Source organism: Oryx dammah, unplaced genomic scaffold (assembly GCF_014754425.2).
Source record: "Oryx dammah isolate SB20612 unplaced genomic scaffold, SCBI_Odam_1.1 HiC_scaffold_2, whole genome shotgun sequence".
In the NCBI taxonomy this organism is placed as follows: Eukaryota; Metazoa; Chordata; class Mammalia; order Artiodactyla; family Bovidae; genus Oryx; species Oryx dammah.
In genome coordinates this window covers 71,414,474-71,440,794 of record NW_024070186.1, presented here as the reverse complement: position 1 = coordinate 71,440,794, position 26,321 = coordinate 71,414,474, and the positions used below count along the sequence as shown (strand labels likewise).

The 26,321-nt window shown below is 44.1% G+C and overlaps 1 protein-coding gene and 1 long non-coding RNA gene across 2 annotated transcripts in view; both read right to left on the bottom strand.

The window, feature by feature from the left end:
• Window positions 1-26,064, bottom strand: part of LOC120871599 — a 44,648-nt gene extending 18,584 nt beyond the window's left edge. Inside the window, exons 1-2 of the long non-coding RNA XR_005723070.1 lie at window positions 25,438-26,064; window positions 9,739-9,846 (exon numbers count right to left, since the gene is read on the bottom strand). This is a non-coding gene — a long non-coding RNA (uncharacterized LOC120871599). The remainder of the gene's footprint in view (window positions 1-9,738; window positions 9,847-25,437) is intronic.
• On the bottom strand, window positions 10,598-12,691 carry SOX2 (SRY-box transcription factor 2). Its single transcript, XM_040251641.1, has one exon. It carries the CDS (start codon window positions 12,659-12,661, stop codon window positions 11,699-11,701), a length of 963 nt encoding a protein of 320 aa, XP_040107575.1. The 5' UTR covers window positions 12,662-12,691; the 3' UTR covers window positions 10,598-11,698.
• Window positions 26,065-26,321: the final 257 nt, after the last annotated feature.

Genomic DNA, 26,321 nt, shown 5'->3' with positions numbered 1-26,321 from the left:
TGCAGGCATTAGCAAAATAATGACTCGTGCCTCTTGCAAAACCCTACCTGAAAAAGTATATTCCAAGACACTGCGTTGGTGAAGCCGTTTTAAAAATCAAATCAAAACAAAGTAAGACTTTTTAAAAGCCCCGAGTCAGTGCTCTCCGTGTCCAACAACCAAAGTAACCGAAGGGGCGCATTAGTGGTTGTGGCTCTTGGGGAGTTGCGCTAATTTGGTATGTGGACTCAATGCCTTAATGCTAAATCGGCAACATAAAGGGCTGAAGAGCAAGCCCGATAAAAGCTCTAATTGCTACTGGAAGATTTGGGTGGTTGCTAGGATCTGAGGACCACCACCACCACCACAAAAAACCTCCAATAGGGTGTTTGGGCTGAGTACATTGGGGGGGTGGGGGTAGAGTGTCTACGGCGAGTAGTGCCCACATCTGCTGGAACTTCCATATCTAAGCTGTTCATTTACGGGAGCCAACTTATGAAATCTCCACAATTAGATCTTCATTGTTCTTCCTCCACAACACTGTCTAGAAAGAAAAGGTCTTCTCGGTCGGGGCCAATCCAACGAAGCGTTTGACGTTATTAAATAATAAAGCGATTGTGATTTACATTGTTCAGAAAAAAAGGCCAATTACCCACTGTTATGTTGCCATAAAGATCATATTAACTCGAATTAGTAATCAAACAATATGCGAGGGTTTAAAAAAGTACAGCCGAACTGGGTGACAGCGACCGCGACGTCTTCACTTTCACCAGCGAACCCACCCGCGCCGGCAGCGGGAGCGATAGAGGCAGTCGCCACAGACCCGAAAGGAGGGAGAGAGCAGCAAAGTGGTGATTAACGGTCTCCAGTGTTAATTATTCTCAATTAATCCCAAACAGTGCAGACCTTCCCTGGTTCTCTGGGAGCTCCCTGGTTTGGGATGCTCTGAAAATTCCTCCTTTCTGGGAGGGGTTTATAAGAAATCCGGAAGAGGCAATCTCAGGGCAAGTGTACCTGTGAGCGATGAAGGTGTGTGTACGGAGGTTGCGCGCGGTGTGTGCGCGGGAGGTTAGCTGCCTTTCCCAGAGCCTAGAGTGCAACCGGAGGCGGGGGCCTGGGGCGGGCAAGGCCCGCAGCATCCTTACACTCCTAGTGGATCTTTGCGTCTTCTCTACTCAAATCACTCTCTCTCGCCCTCTGTTATTAGGTTTATAACTCTTTGCCCACTTAAATTTGTGCAGCCAACCAAGGAAATCTAAATAGGTTTGAGTCGCCCCTTGGGTACAGAATGGAGGCTTTAATAAGAAAGATTAATTGTGGGTGTGTACCTGCCGGAAGACGCGGCAGTTATCAAGTGGTGGCGGGCAGCGGGGTCGAGGGGAGGGAGACGCCTCTCCTCCAAGGCCCAGACTTTAGTAGGCGCCGTAGGCATACTTATCGCAGGTCATCGGCAACTCGTTGCAGTCCCAAGCAAAGGGCGCCACGGAGATGGTAAGATACATCTCTTCTGTGTTATTTGAGGTTTTAGAGAACTTAGTCCTTATTTACCCTGCTCACCAAATCCTCGGACTCCCGACTCCTTGCCTCCACGCCCTAGGCGAGTGTTGGGTAAGGCTGTGATTTCGGCCCTGGGAGGTCTGCCTATTCCCGCCCCCACCCCACTGAACAATGTTCAAGCGAATGATAAAGGTGTTGCTCGAAGGGCTAGAAAGTTGATATTTTTGTTGCCGCGATTAAAAATGTATACGGTTACATGGTTTTTAAATAAGCAAACAGGGGAGCAATTTTCCTCGGCGCGATGCTTCAGCAAGTCCGGGCACAGAGGGAAATCAGCCAGTAGCAGGGCCATGGAATCTGGCCCCGCGCGGCGGCGGCGCTGGGGGACCCTTCCTGGTCCGCACAGTCCTTTTCTTGCCCCTCCCTCTTTCCACCAAACGCTGGGCTCCCAGATTCAGCAGTGCGGCGGGGTGGGGGGGTTGAGGTTGGGGGCGGAGAAGAGTAGGAACCCCATGGGGGTGGTGGCAAGAAGGGATGGACGAGAAAAATGTCTCTAGTAGCGAACCCTCCTTGAATAATTCCATTTAAAACTTGAGGCACCGAGGACTGAGTTTAAACAAATGTAAAAATGAAATCTTCAGAAGGTACGGCCCTTCAGCTACGGGGCAGCCAAAGGGTGGTCGCATCTTTGTTGAGAGTTTTGGAACAGTTGCTGCCTTTCCTAACCCCCTTCTCTATCTCCCAGTAAAACCAATTCAAAAGGGGACAGACTCCACTCCACCAGATTAATGTCCGTTCATTTGCAGGATTAACCCTCTTACGAAGCATAATAAAATACTAGAGGTTCTTTTAAATTTAAATAAACACCCCAAATTCGTGCCTTCTCTCCCTTCCTGTTTGGTCTCTCTCCAGACATCAGAAAACAGCGTCTTGGAACCTAGTGAATCTTAGAAGAACTTTTAACTCAGAGTTTTCAGATCATCTGGGGGCGGAGGGGAGGGGGTGACTGTTGTGGGCATGGGTATTGGGAGAGAGTGCAGAGACCAGCTTAACTTTAAAAATCTATGGCTATACGTTTTGATTTGGAACTCTCGATTAAAAATCTATTTGTTCCTCCCAGGGCTCAGCAGATTTCAATGTTGGTCATGGAGCCACAAAAAATGTTCATTAAAGGAACCTAACCAAGGCTACTGTATGGCCACTTTGTGAACTCAGAACTATGGATGGGGGGAAAAGTATGAAAGTGTGAGTTGATGTCACGCTGGCTGTCAGTGTGTGGTCTATTGTGGAGAATGGTGCTTTTTGACTGAACAGAGGGAGCCCCCCCTCTCCCCCTTCCCCAGCTCTACTGCACCTGCACTGGATGAGGGAGTCTCTGCCATTCAGCCCATCGCAGATTGTTCAAACAGAAGACATCTCTGACAGCACTCAATTCATTACATTTCTTCCTGCTTTTCAAACCAACACACACACACAAAATGAGTATTGCCAGCCAGTGACAGCCAAAAAAATCTTAAAATACTTTATATGCAGCTAATTTGGAAGCTCACACAACTAACCATGAAATATTTTGTATCCTTAACGTGTAAGGCTTCTTGAGAAAAGATTACCTGATTTTTCCTATTGAAAACATACCTCCATATTATACACCGGCATAGTAAATTTGCAAAAAGACATTGCAGCATGGCTGACGGAGAAGTTTTAATGGGAACGAAAGTAGAAATTTGCAAAAGAGAAAAGCCCCTGATTTATCTTACAGAACGGTGGCTGGAAATGCATTCATAATTTATGCTGGTGAACCAACTTGCTAATAGAGGTGAGGTACCCAAGAGCCAGGGGTGGGCAGTGAGCAAAGTGAGAGAGGGTAGTAAGGGAGGCATCCAGGCTGAAGTGTGAGTTAAACATTTAAATCAATTTTCTAACAATGAAGTCTTCCTCCCATATGCTCAGGTTTATTTTGCCATCTTAGACTCCAAGATGTTTTTGCACCATTTTACAAAGCTGACGAGAGAGTGTTTAGAAAGCTGATGAGAGAGTGTTAGTCTAGTTTAACAGAAGTTGGAGTAAACAAACTCTCACAAGGCAAACTTGAGTTTATGAGATTTTCCTTGGAGGTAGGAGTAAGGGGGAAACAAAGAAAGGGAAGAGGACTTTGAGCAGAAGGAAACACAACTCTTCCAGTTAGTATTTCAGACTGATTAAACTGTAATATTATGCAATAACCCAGACCTGAGTTACATGTGATAGTCAAGTCAATCTGGGTATAAGTTGATACTAAACTGGCTGTATGTGAAATATTGGCTAATTCTCAGCAAATCATTAGTCTAGCCAATATAAGGCCCTGAAGTCCTTCCTGTTGCAAGGGCATTCAATGAATTACATTGGGTCGCAAATAAAACTTGAAAAATGCAGAGGTGCTTTCACCTAACACATAATTTTATCCATTGCATATGGAGTGCACAGACGAAATGTCATTCTTATCTACAGTTTAAATCACTGTTCCAAGGAGTTCTCTCAGCAATACTCTTGATTCTAAAAAAAGATTATTACAAGCTACACAAATTATTAGGGATGGAGAAGGAAAGAGAAAATCGAAATGGCATAGCAATGGCAAGCCAGAAGCAACTGTCCTAATCACCTCTCCATATTGGAACCGGGAGTCCAGTTCTCCAACCACCAGTGAAACTTATGCAGCGCCAAATAAAATAAGGATGTGGTGTATGTTGTAAAGGCGTTTAGTGTAATTTTTTGATCCATCTCAAAACACACGTAAATCAAAATCAACTCATTCAGACTTCACAACAAACTCTAATTATCAAATCAAAAAACTATGAATATTGTTCTTTACATATATGTAGATGGATAAATATATAAATATATAGAGTGCCAAGGTGATGGAGATGGTTGTCCTGTGCCTGACTCTATGTGTAGTGAAGACTCTTGCTATCGCTGTGTTTGGTTGTGTTGAGGGGGAGAGCCTCTGAGACTTCAAAAGCTGGAGCTGGGTGCTGGGGAAGGGGGCCAGCTCCCCTGGCCTCGCCCTGCAAGTGTTCGGATGGTCCTTTCTGGGACGCTCAAACAAATCATCTCATCCCGGAGGCCCTGCAGACCCTGACGTCACGAGGTGGGGGTGGGGGCGCAGTCCTGTTACTGGTCTGGCCGCCAGCGATAAGAACCCTCGGGAAGAATTTGCTGCTCCTTTTAATACAGTAATTATTTTTTCTGCCTTTTATGGGTGGGGGCGGCTCCTGCCAGGAATGTCTGTATCCCTCCCGTCAGAAAGATGCCCAGGGGTGGCAAGTTCGCAGGATAACTTCCTAGGCGAACCCTAAAGCCAGGAAGGGCACTGGAAAAGGGAGCAGGGTGGTCTGAACAAGGCTAATTTCATGGCCAAAGACCAGCAAGCAGAGGAAGAACCCAAATGTCTGTATTGAACTCTGGAGTCTAAATGAGACTCTTTTGCCTTCCCTATCACCATTGGGCAGTAAGAAAAGTAATAGCTATTAATCCTGTTTAGCGTCAGTGACTTTGTACTCATCTTCTGCGGGGTAACTATATATTATCCCTATTTTATAAACGGGGAAGAGAGATCTGCATCCTCCCATCCCCACCTACTCTGATCCTAGAGGGGGAGCAATATTCCCGGGAGCCCACATAGCTCCTGTAGCATCCCACAGCCATGTCTATCCGCAACCTCTGGCACTGGCAAGGACTAAGATCAAGATAACTCATGCTGAGCCTCGGCGCCAAACAGGGACAAACAACCCCTTAAAAATAAGGGTCTGGGTTAAGAAGCAAAAGGAAAGCAGAACTCGAGTCAGTGAGCCTCTGATTTGGGAAGTCTAGAGTCTAGAGCCGTCTTTGGCGTCACGATGTCAACGTGGAGAGGGCTGGGGTACAGGAGCTAGAGCGCTCTGGAGGGGCGAGAGCTCTCAATACCTCGGGAGACTGCAAACTTGCCCGACGCGGGCATGGCCCAGGGCCTAGAGAGGAAATCGGGCAGTTTGGGCAGGGTCCGCGCGGAGAGAACTCGAGCCCCACGCAGCACCATCTCAGGGAGCCCGATGAGGGCCGTGGCCACGGCCGCGGTGACGTCAGGGCCCCGGCCCGGCGCTTGGCCGCCTCAGCTTCCATCTGCCGGCGCATCCGCTCCCAGCGCTGGGCGCGGCGCGCTCCCTGGGGCAGAAGGTGGGAGGCCCGCGCGCTCACAGCCCTGAGTCGCGCCCCGCACAGAAGCACGAGGAGGGAGGCAGAAGATAGTTCAAAGCGCTGAAATCTTTACTAATACTGCACATTTCATCTGTACATAAAGGCAGACGAGGGTAATGAAACGAGTGACTCCTGGGAGCTTTTACATCACCTGGCACTTCTTTGCAAAGTAGAGCAAGCCTCTCAAGTCCAAAATCCCAAAAGTAACAAATATCTTTGCCTCCTGAAAAGAGAGGACGTCCTATTTGCTTTTAACAGAAACTGAGTGCACCGCTCATGGAATAAGAAATACTACCGTTACACCAAAATATAAAATAAAATCTCTTGGACCCGCATACAGAAGGAGAGCTCTCTGCCATGGGAAATCTTGGCCTTGTCTTAGGAGCCCACTCTCCCAAAGAGAAGTCTCTTAGTTAAAATAAGAAAGTCAAATCTATAATTTCCAAAAGGCCACATAAGCAAAACATAAAAAACTGAAAACAAAAATTGTAAAACTGGACAGCATCGTCAGAAGGGAGTGATGTTACAACGTCTCTCTGGGTGATATCAGAGGTCATATTTCCAGGAAAGTTTTTAAATAGAAAATAACTATGAAAGACACTAAACCAGTTCTCTGGTTTGGGCAATTTCCTTATCTCTGGAAAGCTCTTTTCACATTTGCTTACTCTAGAACTCTGGAAGCCGTGTCCCTTTGGACTTTAATCCATATTTTCATAGTAAAGGTCAAGAGTTTCTCCCTCTTCTCCTGTCTTAAAGGGATTTACCTCATCAAGGAGGTCCCTAAGAAAATCCAGCCAGCCATCTTCCAAATTCGGTCAAAAAAAAAAAAAAAAAAAAGCAACGAAAATAAATCAATCAACCCTACCCCCAATCTCACTTGTAGTTGTCCTGAAAACAGCCTTTGCTCTGAGAGCAAGGAAAGGTGGTATAAAAAACAGTGAGATGCAAATTATTTTAAGGCAATATGGGGGTGGTGGTGGAAAGGAAGTTCAAGAAAATGTTAACTCAGGCCTCTGCTAAAGCTCATGGCAAAGGAAATTCATTCCACTAAGCAAAATATAAGAAAGAACCTGTTTTGCAAAATCCTCCAAAAGCAAGAAATAAAAGCAGGGGGGAAGGGTATTTTAAAATCTTTTAATTACAACAAATAAATTAATGAACAATGCCAGATATCAGGCAATCAAACCACAATCAAACTTCAATCTCAGGGCAGTTAGCTATGAACTGTCAGCAGTTGAAAAGTAAACCTTGTGCACACAAAGGCACTGTTTAATTTTCTTCTTGTAAGGGTTCTAAATGAAGACCCCATCACTATGCAGTTAAACGGTATTTCTTGTCCTCCTGAGGTGCTGATCAGTTCTTTATAATGTGAGAAAAGTGGCAGCTCAAAACCCGTCAATGGAGCACCCACAACAAAAGTTCTGAAAAGCTGAATGAATTGGGTTTGTAATTACTGCATCCCGTTCCCCCACCCCTTGCAGCTTATCTCTTATTCATTCACCTTATATTATTGTCAAAGAATCTTACTCTCAAAATCATTCTCTTCCCATTTTACCTGGGGTCTCACAGGAACTTATGACAGGGCAGAAATGGAACATTCACCACCACCACCACCCCCCCAACTACACCTGGAAATGTTCATACCCAATAGGTAGAGAGGGGAGGAAGGATTATTTTGTACCCCAGTTTACTTGAGACTACTAGAACTCAGTACTCAATCTACAGAGTCTTCCATTTTAAAACCTGAATTTTACTGGCAAATGGGAATCTGTATCCTTTCTAAATTCAGAGCCTGCTTGAGTTTCTGAAATTCTGTGACATCTCCACTTAGAAAAGGCAAAGGTTATAAATAAATCTCCTCCCCTCTCTCTCCAAATTGCAAGGCCCTGAAAGACTATGCCAGACATGATACAGAAATTAAGACAACTTATTATGTTCTTATTTTCTTCCTTTGAAACCCAAAACCAGTAAATAAAATAGAAAAAGAGACTATAACCCCTCTCCCCCTTAATACACATACACATACTCCCAGTCCAGGAAAAGGTTTTATGAAAAAGTCAGCTTTAGAACGCCAGGGCTCTGTGTGTATTTCAATTCAAGGCACTGCTGATGGAGAAGATTCTCCTGAGATTTCCTACTGTAAGAATGTGTCGGTTCTAGAAATAAGTACAGCTATTACAACCAAATCTACTAGCAGACTAAATAATTAATTGAAGCGTTGCTCTTTGACCCTTGAAAAGTCCAGTAGGGACACGTTTATAGTAATAATACCTCCGAATGAGCCCTTGTCAAATATTCATTTAGTGGTTAATGTGAGCCATTTTCCCCTGGGACCATCTGTAATACCGGCTTCCCAGCATTGGCAAGAAACCTTGCTAATCTACTACAGCTCAGCAAAATATTTTAACACTCTTTATTTAAAGTATGGGAGGGGATGCAGGGAGAGAAAAAAACTGTAGAGGGAACAAACTATAACTCATCCTTCTGCCCATTTCTATTCTATGTATAAGGTTAGCAAAACATTAAATTCACCCCTTTCACTGCAAATTGAATAGTTTTAGTGAGCAGGATAATATTCCAAGGAAGGAACTGAACACTCAACAACTTTAGCACTGGGAGATAATCATCTCTAGGCAAGCTTATGGGTTTACCCCTTTCTTGGAAATCATGTTATAATTAAAATATCATATGTTCAATATCGATCTAGCCATGAAACTACACATCTTGGGGAACCGTTTAACCCAATCCAATGAGTGATGAAATATGCATCATTTTCCTCAAATGCAATTTATCAAAAGCATTTATATTTGCAAACAAAATGTTTTTCCATTCATTGGTTAGGACATATGGAGGGTTAGGAGAGAGAACTCGAGTACTCTCGTTTCATGCAGACAGTAACAGTCATTCAAAACTAGTTCAACTTCCCACAATATCACTCTCTTCCCTCTTGCAAAATATTTGAATCTGAGCATTTTGCCAGTAAGTTTTTTTCTTTTTTTAGTCTGATCCTGTGGGGCTTTTTAAACAGGAGGTTAGTGCAGTGCAATTACTCCAAACCCCAATACATATTTCTAATATATCTGTTTTTATTTTTTTCCAAATATATACACTCTATATAGTTGATTGGCTCAAATTCCGGGAATATTCTACGCACCCCCCAGCAAGATCATTTGGATCTTTATTCAAAGTTTCTTTTATTCGTATGTGTGAGCAAGAACTGGCGAATGTGCTCATTACCACGTGAATAATCTGTATATGCATTACAATGGCTGGCCAGGCCAGGGGAAATTCTTTTAGAGTCTCTGCATTAATTAGGGGGGGAAATGCCTCACTTAGAATTGGGAACTGGCATAATAATTGTCTTTCCCAGTACAATATTACCCTAAAAATGAGGATAAAAAAGGGAATAAAATAAAAAACCAACACATAAAGCAATCCATATGAAATAAAAAGAGAAAATATGAGGATATCCCCAGCTGAGCCCAGAACTAATATAACAACACCACGAGAGAGAAATACTTTTTTGGAAAACGAGAAGATGCAAACCAACGGGATGAACTAATTTAGTGGCTGCGCCGATACTTTACTCAAGGGTGAAAGGCGCAGCTGGATTCCAACTTCTCCAAAGTTGTGGCAAGTTCACACAACAAGCCCTTGAAATTGTAGGAAGGAAACCCACGCTCCTAAGGCAGGACTCTAGGTTCCTGGTCCCCTTCGGTAGGGGAAGATGAACGACGTAAGCAGTGAATAAAAGAAAAGTCCCCGAATCGGTCTTACAGATTCTCTGACTGCGCCGAAGCGCGCGGGTTCGCTGCGAAGCAGAAACATCGCTAATTCAAAGACCGTGGCGATTCCCTAACTTTTCCGCTCCCACTGAGGATAACTACAGGCTTTCTTTACCTTTCCTAGGGCAAAAGAAAACAACAAATCCAATCTTGTTTCTCCACCCCCTTTCCCCTCCCCCTACTTCTCTACTACTCTAGTAAAACATGGTTAACAGATCAAAAGCACAATCTCTAAATGTGATTAGACCGGACAAAGTAAAATATCTACCTCAGAGTTGATTGTTTTCTTCTTTAATATGGCTGTTGCCTGGCTTCTCTTTTGCTTGTTATCAGCTGCAGAGATTATCCGATTTGGGGCTACAGGCTTGGACCCGCGCTGTCAATTTAAGAAATGCAATTCGTGGAGGGAGAGAGAGGAAAAAAGAAAATAAATAATAATAATAATAATAATAAATAGCTGTGATAAGTCGGGGAGTTTTTGCAAGCCGCTCTCTGCTTTCCCTCGCCCCTAAACAGGAAAATGTAGAGAAGAAAGTTTATGAAGTGATGGAACAAAGAAGCAAACCACTTGTTTCTTCTCAGACAATAGCAGGGCCAGAGTAATCTAAACACCCACCCAGCAGATGAGCACTTTGCTTGTCTAGTTTGCAATTATTCCTATACAAGAAGCATCATTTCCCCCTATAACCACGTTTCCAAAGGGCCATTGTGCTGTGAAGAAAACGAAAACAAAACCAGCCAACCTGGTTCTGATTTGGCTCAATACCCCATCTGCTAAGCTACATGAAATTTTTCAGAATTGACTCCTTTCTGGCAACAAGTGGCATAAATCAGTTTAAGTCCCCATCATGCTTATTCATGCTGCTTAGAAAAGGAGGGGGTGGGTTTACAATATATGTCCCTAGTTTCTGTTTTGGAAATGACATAAGCATTTCCATTTTTTCGAGAGTACTTATTCAATTAATCATCTAGCCATTTATTTGTTGCTGTTAACATTAGCACATGCTACTGGACTAGAATACCAAGGTTTTAGGTACTCTGCTGTTCTTGGCTGAGCACAGTATATTCCCCGAGGAGCTGGGTTATAATCACAATGTTATCCAAATAAATGAAAGACTCAAGCATAATTTCAGTGTCCATATTTCAAAAATTTATTTATCTCAAACTGTGCATAATGGAGTAAAAACTTAAGTTGAAAATGTACCTGTTATAAGGATGGTATTAGTTCAAATATATACATGGATTCTCGGCAGACTGATTCAATAATACAGAGCCGAATCTTTAAAATACAACTACAGAAACTAAAAGTGGGAAAACCTTAAAATATCACAATAAATTTACAGAAATATTACAAACCATAAGAAAATATTTCAAACACAGTAATTTCATGTTGGTTTTATCTGAACAAAATGGAAAGTTGGGAAACAAAAAAAGCTATTATAAATTACCAACGATGTCAACCTGCATGGCCATTTTTGCTTTTAACAGTTAAGTTAAAAAAAAATTTAGTACAATCTAAAACTTTTGCCCCTTTAGAGACCACGGAGATGGTTTTGCCAGTACTTATTCTAATTTTTTCCTTTTGTACAATTTTTAAACAATTAAAATGCCCAATCTGATTAATTTTCTTCTTTATACTTTTGCAACTGTCCTAAATTTCAGCTGCAGAATCAAAATTCAGCAAGAAGCCTCTCCTTGAAAAATATTGGCAAATTCTCAGCTTAAAACAATGGACATTTTGATTGCCATGTTTATCTCGATAAATACTGTACAAAAGTTGCTTGCAAATATTAAAACATTTTTTTTCGTCGCTTGGAGACTAGCTCTAAATATTATTGGTAAAGACTTTTGCAAACTTTCTGCAAAGCTCCTACCGTATCACTAGAACTTTTAAAAAGTTTTGCGTAGTTTTCTTTCCTCCAGATCTATACAAGGTCCGTTCCCTCGCCCTCCCCACCTGCCCACCCCAGGTTTTCTCTGTACAAAAATAGTCCCCCCAGAAGAAGTCCAGGATCTCTCATAAAAGTTTTCTTGCCGGCATCGCGGTTTTTGCGTGAGTGTGGATGGGATCGGCGTTTTCTTTTGCAGCTGTCATTTGCTGTGGATGTTTTTTTTTTTTTTTTTTTGAGCGTACCGGGTTTTTCTCCATGCTGTTTCTTGCTGTCCTCCATTTCCCTCTTTTTCTTTGAAAATGTCTCCCCCGCCCCCTCCAGTTCACCGTCCGGCCCTCACATGTGCGAGAGGGGCAGTGTGCCGTTAATGGCCGTGCCGGGCACCGGGCCGCTCTGGTAGTGCTGGGACATGTGTAGTCTGCTGGGGGCGGCGGGCTCCGGCACCTCGGCGCCGGGGAGGTACATGCTGATCATGTCCCGGAGGTCCCCGGCTTGGCAGGGCGCCCTGGAGTGGGAAGAAGAGGTAACCACGGGGGGGCTGGAGCTGGCCTCGGACTTCACCACCGAGCCCATGGAGCCAAGCGCCATGCCAGGGGTGCCCTGCTGAGAATAGGACATGCTGTAGGTGGGCGAGCCGTTCATGTAGGTCTGCGAGCTGGTCATAGAGTTGTACTGCAGGGCGCTCACGTCGTAGCGGTGCATGGGCTGCATCTGAGCGGCGCCGTGCGCGTTGAGGCCCGGGTGCTGCGGGTAGCCCAGCTGGTCCTGCATCATGCTGTAGCTGCCGTTGCTCCAGCCGTTCATGTGCGCGTAGCTGTCCATGCGCTGGTTCACGCCCGCGCCGAGGCCGGCGCCCACCCCGACCCCGCTCGCCATGCTGTTGCCGCCCGGGGCGAGCAGCCCTCCCGGCAGTGTGTACTTATCCTTCTTCATGAGCGTCTTGGTTTTCCGCCGGGGCCGGTATTTATAATCCGGGTGCTCCTTCATGTGCAGCGCTCGCAGCCGCTTGGCCTCGTCGATGAACGGCCGCTTCTCCGTCTCAGACAAAAGTTTCCACTCGGCGCCCAAGCGCTTGCTGATCTCCGAGTTGTGCATCTTAGGATTCTCTTGGGCCATCTTGCGCCGCTGCCCGCGGGACCACACCATGAAGGCGTTCATGGGCCGCTTGACTCGGTCCGGGCTGTTCTTCTGGTTGCCGCCCGCCGCCGCCGCGGTGGAGTTGCCGCCGCCGCCGCCGCCGCCCCCCGAAGTTTGCTGCGGGCCCGGCGGCTTCAGCTCCGTCTCCATCATGTTGTACATGCGGGCGTTGTGCGCGGGCCCGGCCCGCCGGCGGCCGCCGACCCTCGGCCTGGCCGGGACTTTGGGGGCCCGCGGGCGGGGGGGAGAGGAGGAGGGGAGGCGGGCGGGGGTGTCGGGAGCGCAGGGCTCCGCGAGGAAAATCAGGCGAAGAATAATTTGGGGGAAGAAAAGAAAGAGAGAAGCAAACTGGAATCAGGATCAAAAAGCGCTTCCCTCCTCTTCTGGCCGATCCAGCCGCCGCCGATGATTGTTATTATTATTTTTTGGAAAGGCTTAAGCCTGGGGCTCAAACTTCTCTCCCTTTCTTTCTCTCTCTTCTTCTTTCTCTCAGTCCTAGTCTTAAAGAGGCAGCAAACTACTTTCCCCCTTTTGCAAACACTCTCTTCTCTGCCTTGACAACTCCTGATACTTTTTTGAACAAGTTAATAGACAACCATCCATGTGACGGGGGCTGTCAGGGAATAAATGGGTTTCCAGCGACCAATCAGCGCGCGGCGGCTCCTCCACTCGAGCCCAGCCTTGCCGGCGGGTTTTGCATGAAAGGGGGCGGGGCCTGCCGCGCCGCCGGCCGCGCGGGGAGGCGGGGGGAAGGCGCGCGGGGGAGGGAGGGGGAGGCGGCTCCCACAGCCTGCCTGCCAGCCACTGAGAAACCTTTGTATCCCCTCTCGCAGCAACAGGTCACACCACACGCCTTTTCGGAGGAAGTGGGTAAACAGCCCTAAGACTACGATATTTTCTTCTTCAAACTTAATCTTGAATTTACTCTTTTGGTGCGGGCTGCTGAAATGAGGAGGGGGGCGCGAGAAGCTGAGGTGGGGGGGGTGGGGCAGGGCAGAGAAGGTGGCTCAGTGAGACTGTCCCACTAATATTTCGGGAAACCAGCTGTGCTGGAGTTGGTGTGTCATTGTTCTCCCGCTCCTCCGCACACTTCCCTCAACTCCAGCCCTCCAGCGCTTCTCCCTAAGCTGGCTTTTCCGCTCGCTCGGCTCGCTCCACAGGCACCGACACTCGCTCGCCCCCTTCTCACACTGTCCCGACAAGAAGTTCTGTCCTCAAAATCTTCTTGCTTCCACGTAATATGCTCTGTTTTTTTTTTTTTTAAATAAAGCTTGCTCCGACTGTGCGGCTGCCTCCAAAACTGAGGTCAGACCAGGCCTGTGTGAGCAGCCGAATCCACCCTCTTCCCGGCCCAGCTCAGCCCGCGGGGCAGGAAACCACAGCCTGGTCCTCACCCTGGCCACAGCTCCCACCCATCTTCCTCCACTCAGTCCGTGCAAAAGGGGACGCTCGTCCTCTCTCCCCATTCTCCTGAGCTCCCTGCCCCCACCCCACCCCCGCCCCAGAGAGGGATCTCAGTGGAGCGGGGTTCCAAAGGGGGGCTGGGGGGAAGAAAAAGATCAACAGAAGGGCCCTGAGAAGTGCGGCCTATGGGGGAGGGTAGTCTCAACTTCCTGGCATCCCCCGGCACTGCTTGGAGATGGCTTTTGAGCCGCACTCACAAACTCCCTCCCACGCAGAGTTCCCAGGACTCCAGCAGAACCAGCCCTGGCATTTCCCCCACTGACTTCTACCGCAGTGGCCGCATCGCCCCGGCAGCCTGGGTCTGGGCTGCCCTCGAAGGGGGTTCTAGGCCTGGGAGGCGGGGGTGGTGCTCTCCAGGCACAGGTGCAGGCCAGGCAAGGCAAGAGGAAGGCGACCTGGGCTGGAGAAGGGAGCGAACCCGGCCAGGCCCGGGCTGGAGGAGGATGGGATGGGGGCGGGAGTAGGGGCTCAGGAATCCTGCCCTCCCAGGACCCAAGAGGGTAATTTTAGCCGCTCTCCCATTGTCCCGACGTAAAGATTTCAATAGGTAGGCGCTCAATGCGCAGAGCAATGGCAGCACGTCCGTTACAAATAGGTAGTTTTGTTTCTCTTGTTGTCGCTACACGGAGTCAAACAAAGCCCCGTCTAAGTTTCCTTCCACTCTCTTGTTGGGATCTTTGTGGCTAAAATGCACTTGACTACAAAGCGGGGAGGGGGGGGGGGCGGGGGGAAAAAAAAAAAAAAAAAAAACCTGATGCCATTTCTTTTTTATAAAAGGCTTAAACCATCAGGGTTACTTATTTTCTTTCTTCTATAACACTCTCTCCGCCTCCCTCCTCCCCTGATCTACCCTTACTCACCCAAAGAAAGTGTACTGAATAGTATCTGTCGGCCACGTTCCATTTATTATCTTTACAAAACTGTGCATTGTTTTGTTCCTTACTAACCTTCTTCCCATAACCTACCCCCCACCCAACCCCCCGCTCCAGCTTCCCGATCCCTGCCTTCCCAGGCTTTTCTGTTCTAGTCAAACTCAAGTTTGCTCACTGGAAACCCAGAAAAGTTGTGGAAAAGTTGCAGACTTTTCTTAGTAAATTATTATTCCAATCAGCCTCTCCTACCCTTGTAGTTTCTCTTATTAGCCCTTAAGTTATGATTAGTTTTAGTTATCAGGAATCCGGGAAGGATGATGCTAGTTCGAAAACATACACACTAACTCTTCAAAACAAAGCAGAACCTTCTGTTTTAAAGTCTTTAAAGTTTTCTGTTTATTCGAGGTGTAATATTAAGCTAAACAGAGACCTGGAGTTAGGAAAGAGAAAAGGTTGAGAGGATCTGGGTAACAGAAGGCCGCCACCGGCTTTTCAGCGCGTCTGGTTTCAGGGATGTGGCTGGTGCGCCCCCTACTGGTGGATTCGCTTTTCCAAGACACTTGCTTTTACCTTTAAAATAAGGTGTTTGGAAATAAAGAAAAAAAAATGAGGGGGATGGGAGTGAGAGCAAACTAATTGCACGTAATCTAAACAAAAGAAAAGTTAACATGTCGTATAAGCTATGGAACCAAATCACAAGAATCGGATTTAATTTGCTTAGCTTAGAAATGTACATATAACCTCGAGATAAGTGGGAGGTTAAACCAGGGAAAAAAATAGGTACAAATTATGAGATTCAACATATGAATGAATTGTGATTGTCCAGACGCCATGAAGGGCAGACCAAGCATTCACTTTATGATTGTGTATGCATTGGTCTGCGCTTAATAGCATTATCGGAAAACTGAAAAAAAAAAAAGGTTATGGATAATTAAGTTTGAAGAAAAAAAATACAAGGGGTTGATGTGGATAATGGTGTATATGTATTAAAATAAATACTAATAATGGATGGTTATAGAAGCAAATGTTATTAATCTCTCTCAAGGGTAGTAGTAAGAGGCACAAATTTTTCCTTGGTATGATATATAAAAGCTTTTATAGATTCTCAGATGCATGTGTTTGTGCCTGAACTCTATAATAATGCATTTAAGAGGTTAAAGGGGCTGGCTAGGTCTTTTGTTAATTGCTTTTATCATATAAATAAGCTATGGAAATACATTACAATTGTGTTATCATTGGTTGCATTTATTTACAGCTTTATTTTAATTAAGCCTGCTGTACTTATCAAGGCAATAAACTAACTGTGGCTGGCGTTTATGCATAATAATGTGCTATGAAAATAAGATTAAAGAAGATGGTGATAGCAGAAACAATTTTCTCATTAGATTTTTTAGAACATACGCATTAAAAAAATCAGATCACCGGCCACTCTATTTCAATCCAGCACCATCACTGGGCCCTAAATATAATAATAACTATAACAATCATAATAGATGACAGAAGCAGCCCGGCTTTAGGCTTCTAACAGACGGCTACAGTACTAATAACAATACACCATTGACTACTGAGGAATCAAAATAAGACTTGGAAGAGGGTGCTTCATCCTCTGAGAATTTAAAATGTTGCCACTGGCACAGTTTATGAAAATGTGAAAGTGCTTAATCTAAAGATAGTGTAACATTTCCCTTCCTTGGGTACCAAAAAGCTGCACACTTTCAGAGTAAGCTTAAAAATTAAGAATCCTTAATGCCCAGGATATTTTGATTCGATTTTGTTTTATTATAGGCCCCAACTCCAAATCCTTAACCTATTAAGTGTAACTCAGTTTTCTTTTTAAATCTTTTGCATTCATATTTCCCTCCTGAACTCCCGCATCCCTCCTCAAGTGTTATATCTGAAGCCAACTAACAATTTTGTGGAGATGGGGGACTGTAGACTTATTTTTTCTCCTTAGTGGCAAATAGAGGTTTAACTTGCAGTAATTAGGTGAGAACTAGCCAGGCATCTTACTATTATGATGCTTGTTAAAAAACGCTTCTTTTCTGCATCTGCATTTGAGTGTGTTCCCCTCCTCTCTTAATCTTCTTATGGAAATGAAGGCAAACGGCAGGGAACCTGCAGAGTCTTGGAGAATGTCCTTGTTAACTGGAATTTCTCAGCATTGCTAATTAGCAGAGTTTGACGACCACCAGTATTGGGGGGAAAGCTCTGTTTAACCACTCACAAACCATTCCGAGGAAGAGCAGACTAATTTTATTTTGTAATTAAAATCTGAAAAGGGCCCTATTTGACAGTTAGGGCTATGAGAGTTTTATCTCCCCGTGAAATAATTACTGCCTTGATAACTCAATTTTCTGAAAAATGTCAACTGTGGGTTCCAAAAGTTTTAATTTCATTATGTAAGGGGAAAAAAGACAGAAAAATAGAAGAAAATGTACAGAAAGGATTTCTAATTCTGGAACTGGTTAAATATATTAGGAGCTAGATTTGGCCAAATGAAGGGTTTTTTTTTTCTTCTTCTTCTTCTTTTAAATCATGTTTCCTTCGAATCCTAACCTTCTAACCAGCTCCAGGGAAAGTGACCATAGCAGTGATCATACTGGAGTGAAAGAGATCATACCAGCAGTGTGGGAAGTAAGAAGCGAATACAACTAAAAAGAGAAGTACGGCAACCCAAGGAAAGTTCCTGACTTTAAAAGCCAAAAATAAAGGAAGATTTTCAGTGTTTGGGACAACGTTGGTGCAGTCTGGTAAGATGAGATTTTATTGACATTTAGCTTCCAATGCAAGAAAAAAGAAAACTTAGAATTATAAAGTAAGGAAACTGGTATAAGTCAATTTTTAAAATGCTTCCTTCCCCCTTCCAAACTGCAAAAAACCTCAGTCACTCCAAACTGGATCATGCCACAAGACTTTCAAAATGATCAACACTTGATTCTCCAAGATTTATCAAACAAACATTTATCAAACAAAATGAAGGTAAAGAAAGAAACGTATTAGAGGATTTTTTTTTTCCTTAAAAAAAGCACCATATATTTCCCCAGAACATCGATAAAGAATAGTCTGGAAAAAGTTAGAATGCTGAAAGGAAGAGCAAAAATTAGAATAGAATTGTCCTGTTACCAAACTTCATTTGCTTTAGGTTGTGAAAGGGTCCCTCACAGGAAGGAAATCCAAGAGGGGGATACTTCAATTTTTATAAAGCAATTTTCAAAATGATAAAAACTTTCACCTGTATTTCCCCCATTTTCTTCCTATTGGCAAACTTGGCAGGTTTTGGAAGTGTGGAGGATTACTGACAGCAACAGAAACAATAAATGTTTATAGCTGATACAAAAGACTAGCATATACCTCTACCCCTTTTTATTTACTAAGGCATAGATATGCATGTGGATGCATGATAGAGTGACAATTTTAAATTGCTTAATCATATTTTTTTCTTCTTGTCTGTCCCTTCAGCACCTTGCATTTAATTTTCAGAAGTGGTATTACACATAACAAATGAATAAGGGGATAACAAATGCTATTTCAGTCCAGACCCAATTTCACCAAATAATTTCACTCAAGAGCTGTAAGGACCCTTGAAACCTAAGGAATGCAGGGCTACTCTGCATTCAGTTCCTTTTTATACTCATTTCTTTCATCTAATTCCCACTGATGAAATAAATACATTTTTAAAAGAACTCAATTGTTATAGAACTAAATATATTTCCCCTTTCAAATTACAGCAACAGAATTATATATAATCACTTGTGTATGTCTTTAGGGTTGTATATAATAATCATATTGCTTATAGTATATATATATACACACACATATCCCTGTACATTCCAGCTTAAATATTTTCTGGAAAATATTTAACACTATTTCATTTCTACTCCTGAATTATCAAGCAATTTTAACATAGGATTCAGTCTCTGTACTGCAGCTATTGTTCAGGGAAAAATTCAGTGTGGCCATTAAATAATCTAATTATTAAAATAGAAATTCTCTTTTTAAAAAGACAAACTGAAAATTTAAAGGCTACCATTCTAGGGGAGAATGGATACAGGTGTGTGTGCGGCTGAATCCCTTTGCTGTGCACCTGACGCTATTGCAACATTGTAAATCAGCTATATTCCAATACAACATAAAAAGTTTAATTAAAAATAAGTAAATAGCTGCCTCCAGTTTTCATTTGCACTGAAAAAAAAAAAAAGAACCTCTGATTTTGATATTAAATTTAGGAGAAGCAGATGAAAAAAAAAATCAGCATATAGATCACCAAGAACTGCAAATGGCCCAGAAAACACATGGGCCTTTTCCCACCTCTAAATCATTGCTTCTGAGTCTAAATATGTATCTCCCTGATTGACCATACTATCTCATGCAATTAATCATACCAAAGGAACAGGGTTTCCTTAGAATCCTAATGTTCCAGTGACTAGGATTGTTGCCCCTATTTTGGGAAAAAGACGATTGTCTCAGATTCTCCAAATGTGATTATTTCAGTTGACTATGACCACAACTTTTATGTGAAAAACAAATCTAAGTCCTCCTTAAAGTTTCTCTAGACCATATTAAATGACTCATAAATGACACCAAAGTGTGGGCTGGGCTCCCCACAGCCTTCACCGGCAGCCCACCAAGCAGAGAGAACATCTTTCCCTTAGCCTGGTCCCTTCCAAGCTATAGCAGTGGGGTTTAATTTCCTTCCGTTTGGAGATATCATGGTGCACACTGCTCCTGTGTTACCTGCAAAATCCCCTTTCCAGAAGTACAATCAGGCATAATACAAATTTCCCAAGAGTGACAACTCAACAACCTCACAAGGCAGAGGTGTCTGACACCCCAAAAAGCAAGTTGGGGGAAGAAAGATCTGCTTAATTAAGGTATGTGTGAGGGACAGGAGTACTAGCAAAGAAAAAGACTTTGCTGTTACCATGAAAATACACTGAAAGCAAACCATTGGAAAAAACAAACACCGTACAATCACCATCAGCTCTAAACAAAACTGTTACCCACTTTTGCTCCAAGATTTGCAGTAACATCTAGCCCTGGAAAGCACTGTAAATGAAAGTGCACACCCATACCGGATGGACTGTCATCTTCAAGGCCTCCCCTCTACATCTGGAGTACTCTCCCCAAAGCTCTTCTGCTCGCAAGAGAAATGTCTGAAGAGTCTGCCTTCCCAGGGGCCCACTTCTGCTCAAGCCCTAGCGCCCCTGCTTCCAGACCTGGCTTAGGCTCAGATGAAGTTGGGCTTCCAAATCCATCCCAACGGAATTCTCAGATCGCTAGCCTGATAATCTTTAAAGGCTCCTTCGGAGCTGGGGCTCTGACTTTTATCTCCCTTCCCACACTTCTTTCCTTTTTGCAGGCTCTCCTTACTCCTTTTGCCTCCCGCCCCACCCCCCTCCTTAATTTGAAGATCATTGACACGATAGGCTGTAATGAGTCCTTCAGAAACTGTTATGATCTATGGTGACAATCTCTGCACCTAATTCACAGATTATTGACAAGCACTGTGGGCTCAGTGGTGTCAAGTTGTACTTGTAGTTTCAACACCCTTCAGCAACCCACATAGCAGCTGGGCCCTGGATTAGGACCCACGGTCTGGCAGCACTTATCTGCCCACTGAGTGGTGGAGAGGTGAGTATCTGTCTATACCTCAGCTCCTGTCCAAGCTGGGCTGTACTTTCTCCCTGGTTCCCTGTCTGTCTCAGGGTTGGATCAAGTGAACTTAAAGATCTTCAAAGTTTAAAGACAAAGTAAAAGAGCAAACAATAATAAATGAAGGTTCATCCTTATAATCTTGGTTTTAATAATCATTTTCTACACTCCCAAATAGCTACCAAACTCCGAGCCTCATATACTGGCTTTCAGAAGGAGGGTTTGTATTCACCAGGAAAGGTGTGAGGGATGGAGGGGAGAGGGGTCTGAGGACTTGGCACCCAGTGGGCCCAAAGCTAGGCCAGCCCATTCTCCTGGATCGCCCTCAGAAACGGACAAGATTGACTATTTACAAAGCAGGGGGCTCAGCCAACAGACGCGGGCTCTGGTCTGGAGACTGGGACAAGAGACCAAAAATGCCCGCCCCGCCCCTAAAGGGCACTTTGCTCCTGCAGAGAAAACGCAGCGGGTTGCCAGCATTGCGGCTTTGCCTGCTACTAAGGAGTCAGTCGCTGCCTCCTCCCCAGGCCCCAAAGATGCGAGGCTGCTTTCCTGCTTGCCAGCGTGGGGCGTGAGATTCCTGCAGGGGCTGAGGCCGCCTGAAACCACAGCAATGACACTGTGCTGGGAGAGCTGGGTGGTATTTCCAGGCCTAGGCCACCCACTTGTTCAGTTCTTTTTCCTAAACTTGGGGCTGTGCTTTCTCCCTGGGTCCTGGGAATTTGGGGGCTCACTGCTTGCCCTCTTGCAGCCAGGGGCAGCTCCTTCCCTAGACTTCTCTCAGTAGGTTGGGACCCCCGCGGGGCAGAAGTTGGGGGGGGGGGGTGAGCGCGTGTGTGTGTGTGTGTGTGTGTGTGTGTGTGTGTGTGTGTGTGTGAGAGAGAGAGAGAGAGAGAGAGGGAGGGAGGGAGAGAGAGAAATCTCAGCCTCTGCTTTTGCAAATTCTACATCACTTCTGAACAGCAAGCATATATCTAGCCCCTTTAGCTGGTCACCTCCAAGATTCTGGTCACCTCCAAGATTCTGCTGGTTTTGGCCTCCCTACTCCTTAGGCAGACTTGGACCGCGGCTGTCAGAGCACAGTTTGTCACCTTAACGAGGTTGGCATGAAAGTTTGCCCAGACTTAATATTTCTGTAATGGGGACTAGACTTTCAGTGAAGCAAAGTGTGGGGCCGGGGAAAGTGGGGAGGGAAAAGGCTGCTTGCCTGTCATTTCCATAGAATTCCAGGTAAAAACTGAATAAAAGCCTTGAATCTCTTTCTGCCACTGTTTCTGAATTCACGTATTGAGAAACATAAACCAAGATTTGATTCTGGAATCAGGGAGAAAAAACATCTCTCATCTCACCCAACAGCAATTTCCCTGAAAACACAATCTCAGATCTGCTGACGGTGGGAGGTGAGAACAAAGGTAAGATCAATGTTAAAAACAACTTGTGTAGCCACAGTATTAAATATTTTTTAAAGTAATTCTATTATGAAAATTAAGCTAGTTTCCTTCAATAGGCAAACTTAAAGCAAGCAAGCAAGCGTTAAACTTCTTAAGGTTTTCATCTAAAAGTTAGAATTGTAAGTACAATCCTCAAGAACCATATCACCAAACATCTTGCTAAGATCATGTGTGTTCATTTAGCACACACATCGTTTCAGTTTGATCTAACACCTAAACAAACTCATGTTTCCCCACTGTTTTAAATTCAGAGGATGTGTCATTTTTATAGTTATCTTTCTGAAAGATTTCAAAGTGTACCTTTGCCCTCACTCCCAAACCAAAGAAAAAGTCAAAGCTCTTTCTTATGTAGACAGGTAGTTTTTGAAAGTGTAAAAAAATACTCCTTTTCCCTAGGATGATTTGGATTCCTAGTCAATGAAAATGCTGAATTTCAAAAGAAAATACTCTTTACCGCCGGCACAGCTTTCCTGGAATCCTACAGCTCGGGGTGGGGGTGGGGGGTGGTGAAGAGAGAGGGAGAGGTATCAGGCACTTGTTTCTTAGAGAATACCTGGAATTTAAGTGCGAGCAGGAAAAGGAAAAGTTTGATCAAGATTGGCCTGGGGGAATGGAAACATTCAAAGAAGAGACTGGCTTTTTAATTACACTCTGAAAATAAATTTTTAAAGGGGCAAGTTATTTCGTTTAGTCAGACACTCTGTTACTACATGTGAAGAACCTCTTAGGGCAACAAGATGCTGTTGACAACGTCAATACAGCACGCAACAGCATCTTCGTTTTTTTTTGAAATGTGTACAGAACGGGAGAGGTAACTTTTGGTTGGTTCTCCACTGCTACAGAGGAAAATCCTCTTTGTCTCTCTCTTTAAAATCATGCTTCTCTACCTATTTTACTCTCGCTTAATCTTTAAAGAAAGTTCCAAACCCAGACGGGGGATAGGATGTGGCTGCCGGGATGTGAGGAGGGAGAATAGATTCGTCTTTATTTTTTATTGAATTAAAATTGTGTTATCTCCTTTCAGTTTTTTTTGAATTAAACTTATATTATTTTTCAAAGATACAAGAACTTGTTTCCTGGTCCCATCTCCTTTTTGGACGGTAATAAAGCATGTTATCTTTAACCCCAGAGCAAGGTTCTAGCGATTTCCAGGACTGGCGCTGTGCAGCTCCGACTGTGTCCAACAGGGGGCGCTGGGCTCGAACGTGCGCGGCGGCTCAGCGCCGCTTCTCATCTGAGCCGGGTTCTAGCCCCTGAAGGCGAGAGCCGCTCACGGGGTCGAGTACAGAGCTTTAGTCTTCGTGGATAAAAAGAGATTAAAGGCTAAATTCTTTTTTGGGGTGTGTGTGCGTGCGCGTGTGTGTATGTGTGCGTGTGTGTGTATGTGTGTGTGTGTGTGGCGGGGGTTTATCAATTTTAACCAACTACGAAAATGTAGAGCTTTTTATCCTTTGATGTTCTATATAAAGAGACTCCTATCGGTGGGGGAATTACATGGTTTCTGAGCCAACACTGCAGCTACAGTGTGAGGGAAATTATTTAATTAAAAATATATTTTTCCATCTGTTCACATGATCTTTTTAGAAGTACTTAAAAAGCTGACACTGATCCCTTTGGCCTGTTCACCCTGCCCCAAGTTTCAAATACTTTAGCTATTTCGAAGGCCCTTCTATTAATTTGAAGGGGAAAAAAGAGACCCAAATATTTAAATCCCCCAAAACAGTCACTCCTCTGCATCCTTTTTTACCCATTTTCTTTCTTTAAATAGGGACTTTTATGTGATTGACACATTTCACGTTGTCTATTCTGCAAAGCCAGATATAAATGACAAGAAGCGACTCTAAAAAAATTTTTTTGATGTTGGACTACATAACGCCCAAGTGTAAGATGAAATCTAAATAAAATTGTAATCCACCCACCCCCACCCTAACTTAAAAAAAAAAAAAAACCTTCACCTGTATTTAAATAGCGTGTCTTTAATTACAGCAGTTGGGGATGCATGAGGCTGAAATGAAATTAGCAGTCATTACCAGTCCTTTAACTCTGTGGTGCTTTTGATCAGCACTAAATTAGCTTTCCAGTCCTAACAAAGACTCTACAGCAAGCAGTGGGCTGTAAATAAGACAGCGCGACCTGCCCTCAACACCTTTTCTCTTGTCAATCATAGTTCTATCATTCAGCCCAAGATTAACCTTTATCTACCAAATTTAGTGGGGGGGAAAAAGGAAAAAAAGGAACGAAAGAAAGAAGAAAAAGAAAAAGGAGGCGGGAAGGAAAGCCCCCTTACCACCGCATGTCGAAATAACAGAGGTTCCTAAGAGAGACCCCTTAAAATTGTATTATAATGAACCTGTGTCAGAATCTGCAGTTTCCAAATCTTCCCTCCTCACCCCAGCCCGCTGCATTTCTCGACTGTGGTAAGAGAGTCAGAATGTTGTTCAGGTGGGAAAGAAATCTTTTCCCCCGAATTACTAACTGGACATGGGCCACCCTCCATAAGTCAGTTTGCCATTAGCCTCTCCTTTTCTATTACTCTTAACAAAATTTTGGAAGAGGACGAATGTTTGAGGAGAATATATTGATAATTTTAAGGCACGTACATAAGTTTCCAGGATGAAAACAATTAATTTACACAAATAGTCTACAGTTTCTAAGTCTGCGGGGGAGGGGGGGGAGCCCACCAACAGTATCGACAAAAACCCAGCTGCTTTTCTGTGTAGAATTGAGAAAGTAAACGTTGGTTTAAATTGCCATTAGAGGGCACCAGAGAGCAAGCCCTATCACCCCTTCGCACAACTTCCCACAGAAGCCCTCCTAGCTTTCAGCTTCGCCATGCTCTGTAATTCCTTCTCTCAGGTAATATTTCCGGCTTACCCTGCCCTCTTGCTTTTCTAGCCTCCTCAGTGTCAATCTCTCATAAAGAACAAGGTGTCGCCATGTCCCTTTCCTTCTCTTTTCACACCCTTCCCCTCAGCCACCACCAAAATAGTAAGATGCCAGATAAAACAGTAGCAGCCCCTTAATGATATATACCTTTTGACTCAAATCACTCTTTCTACTCTGTGTAATCTAGGTATGGAGAAGGTTCTTTGTAGAGATGAAATGTTAGAATTTAATATTTTTGAAATGGAAGCCTGAATTTTTCATTTCTGCATTTCTCTGGGTGCTAACAGATTTCTTCATTTTCATAGAAAAGGAAACACACACACCAGGCAAGGCAACTGATTATGTTCAACGCTAAAACTGCTCAGAAGAGAATAAAATAATGTAATTTCATTTCTGCATTTGTTAAAGAAATCAAAATTAGTGTTTAATTCCAAAAGTTAACGCTTTCAGACTTAAATCTGTGTAAAATGACTGCCACATAGAGTGTATTTCCAGCTCTCTTAAAGGTCAAAAGAAAAAAAAAAAAGAATGAGAGGAAGAGTGAGTTGGGGGGGGGTGGGCGGAGAGGAGTGAGCTAGCAGTGAATGTCAAAGTTGGGTTGCAAGCTACTTACATGTCCATGCCAGATCAGGGTGTTGTCTTGTAGCAGTTTGATTGGCAGGTAAAAAAGCAAAAGAACGTGAGGGTTCCCTGAGCCTCTTGTCAGCCCAAGCTTGATCACTTCTCACCGGACAGAACGAGTTGAAGGAGCTTGCAATTCTCCTCTCGTCCTCCATCCAAGGCACCATGAATCCATTTCGGCTTTTCTTCCCCCCAGTCTCTCCATCAGCCTCCTGCCTTCACCCGCTTTGCCTTACACCAGCCTCCAAGACCTAGCCTAGCTTTGCCACTGCAATCCCCTGCAACAAGAAAAATCGTTTATGGCTTAAAACCCCAAATGGCTGATTTTTTAAAAGAGAGAGAGAGAGAGAGGGAGAGGGAGAGAGAGAGGAGAGAGAGGGTGAGGGGGAGAGAGAGGGGGAGCGAGAAGAATGCACCCAGAGAACAACAAAAAAGTCAGTTATCCTAACACTGCTCTATCCCCCCACCGTACAGAAGAAGAATAAAAAAAAAAGCTTTATGTTTTTTCAGTGGGTATTCAAAGATAATTTGATGCCATTGTTTCTGCTACAGATGGTTCTTTTAAATACAATAACACGGCTCTTTGTGCAGGCTACCCACAATAAAAATCGAAAGCGTTCCCCTGAATAACCATTTTGTTCTCTCTTGTATGGGGCCAACAAAAGATGCCGTGAGGTAATGGGTTCTGTTTATTGAAGCCATAGAATAGGGGTTTGATAAAGATTTTTTTAAAGCAGAAGACCTTGCAAGGTCGGGCTGATCTCTTCATATTTTTTATTAAAATATTTGTCCAATAGATTATTCCTTGGTGCAGCTGCAGGTTTCCTCCTCGATTCTTAATCAGCCCAAACATCTGTCTCTTTGAGGAAGCTTTAA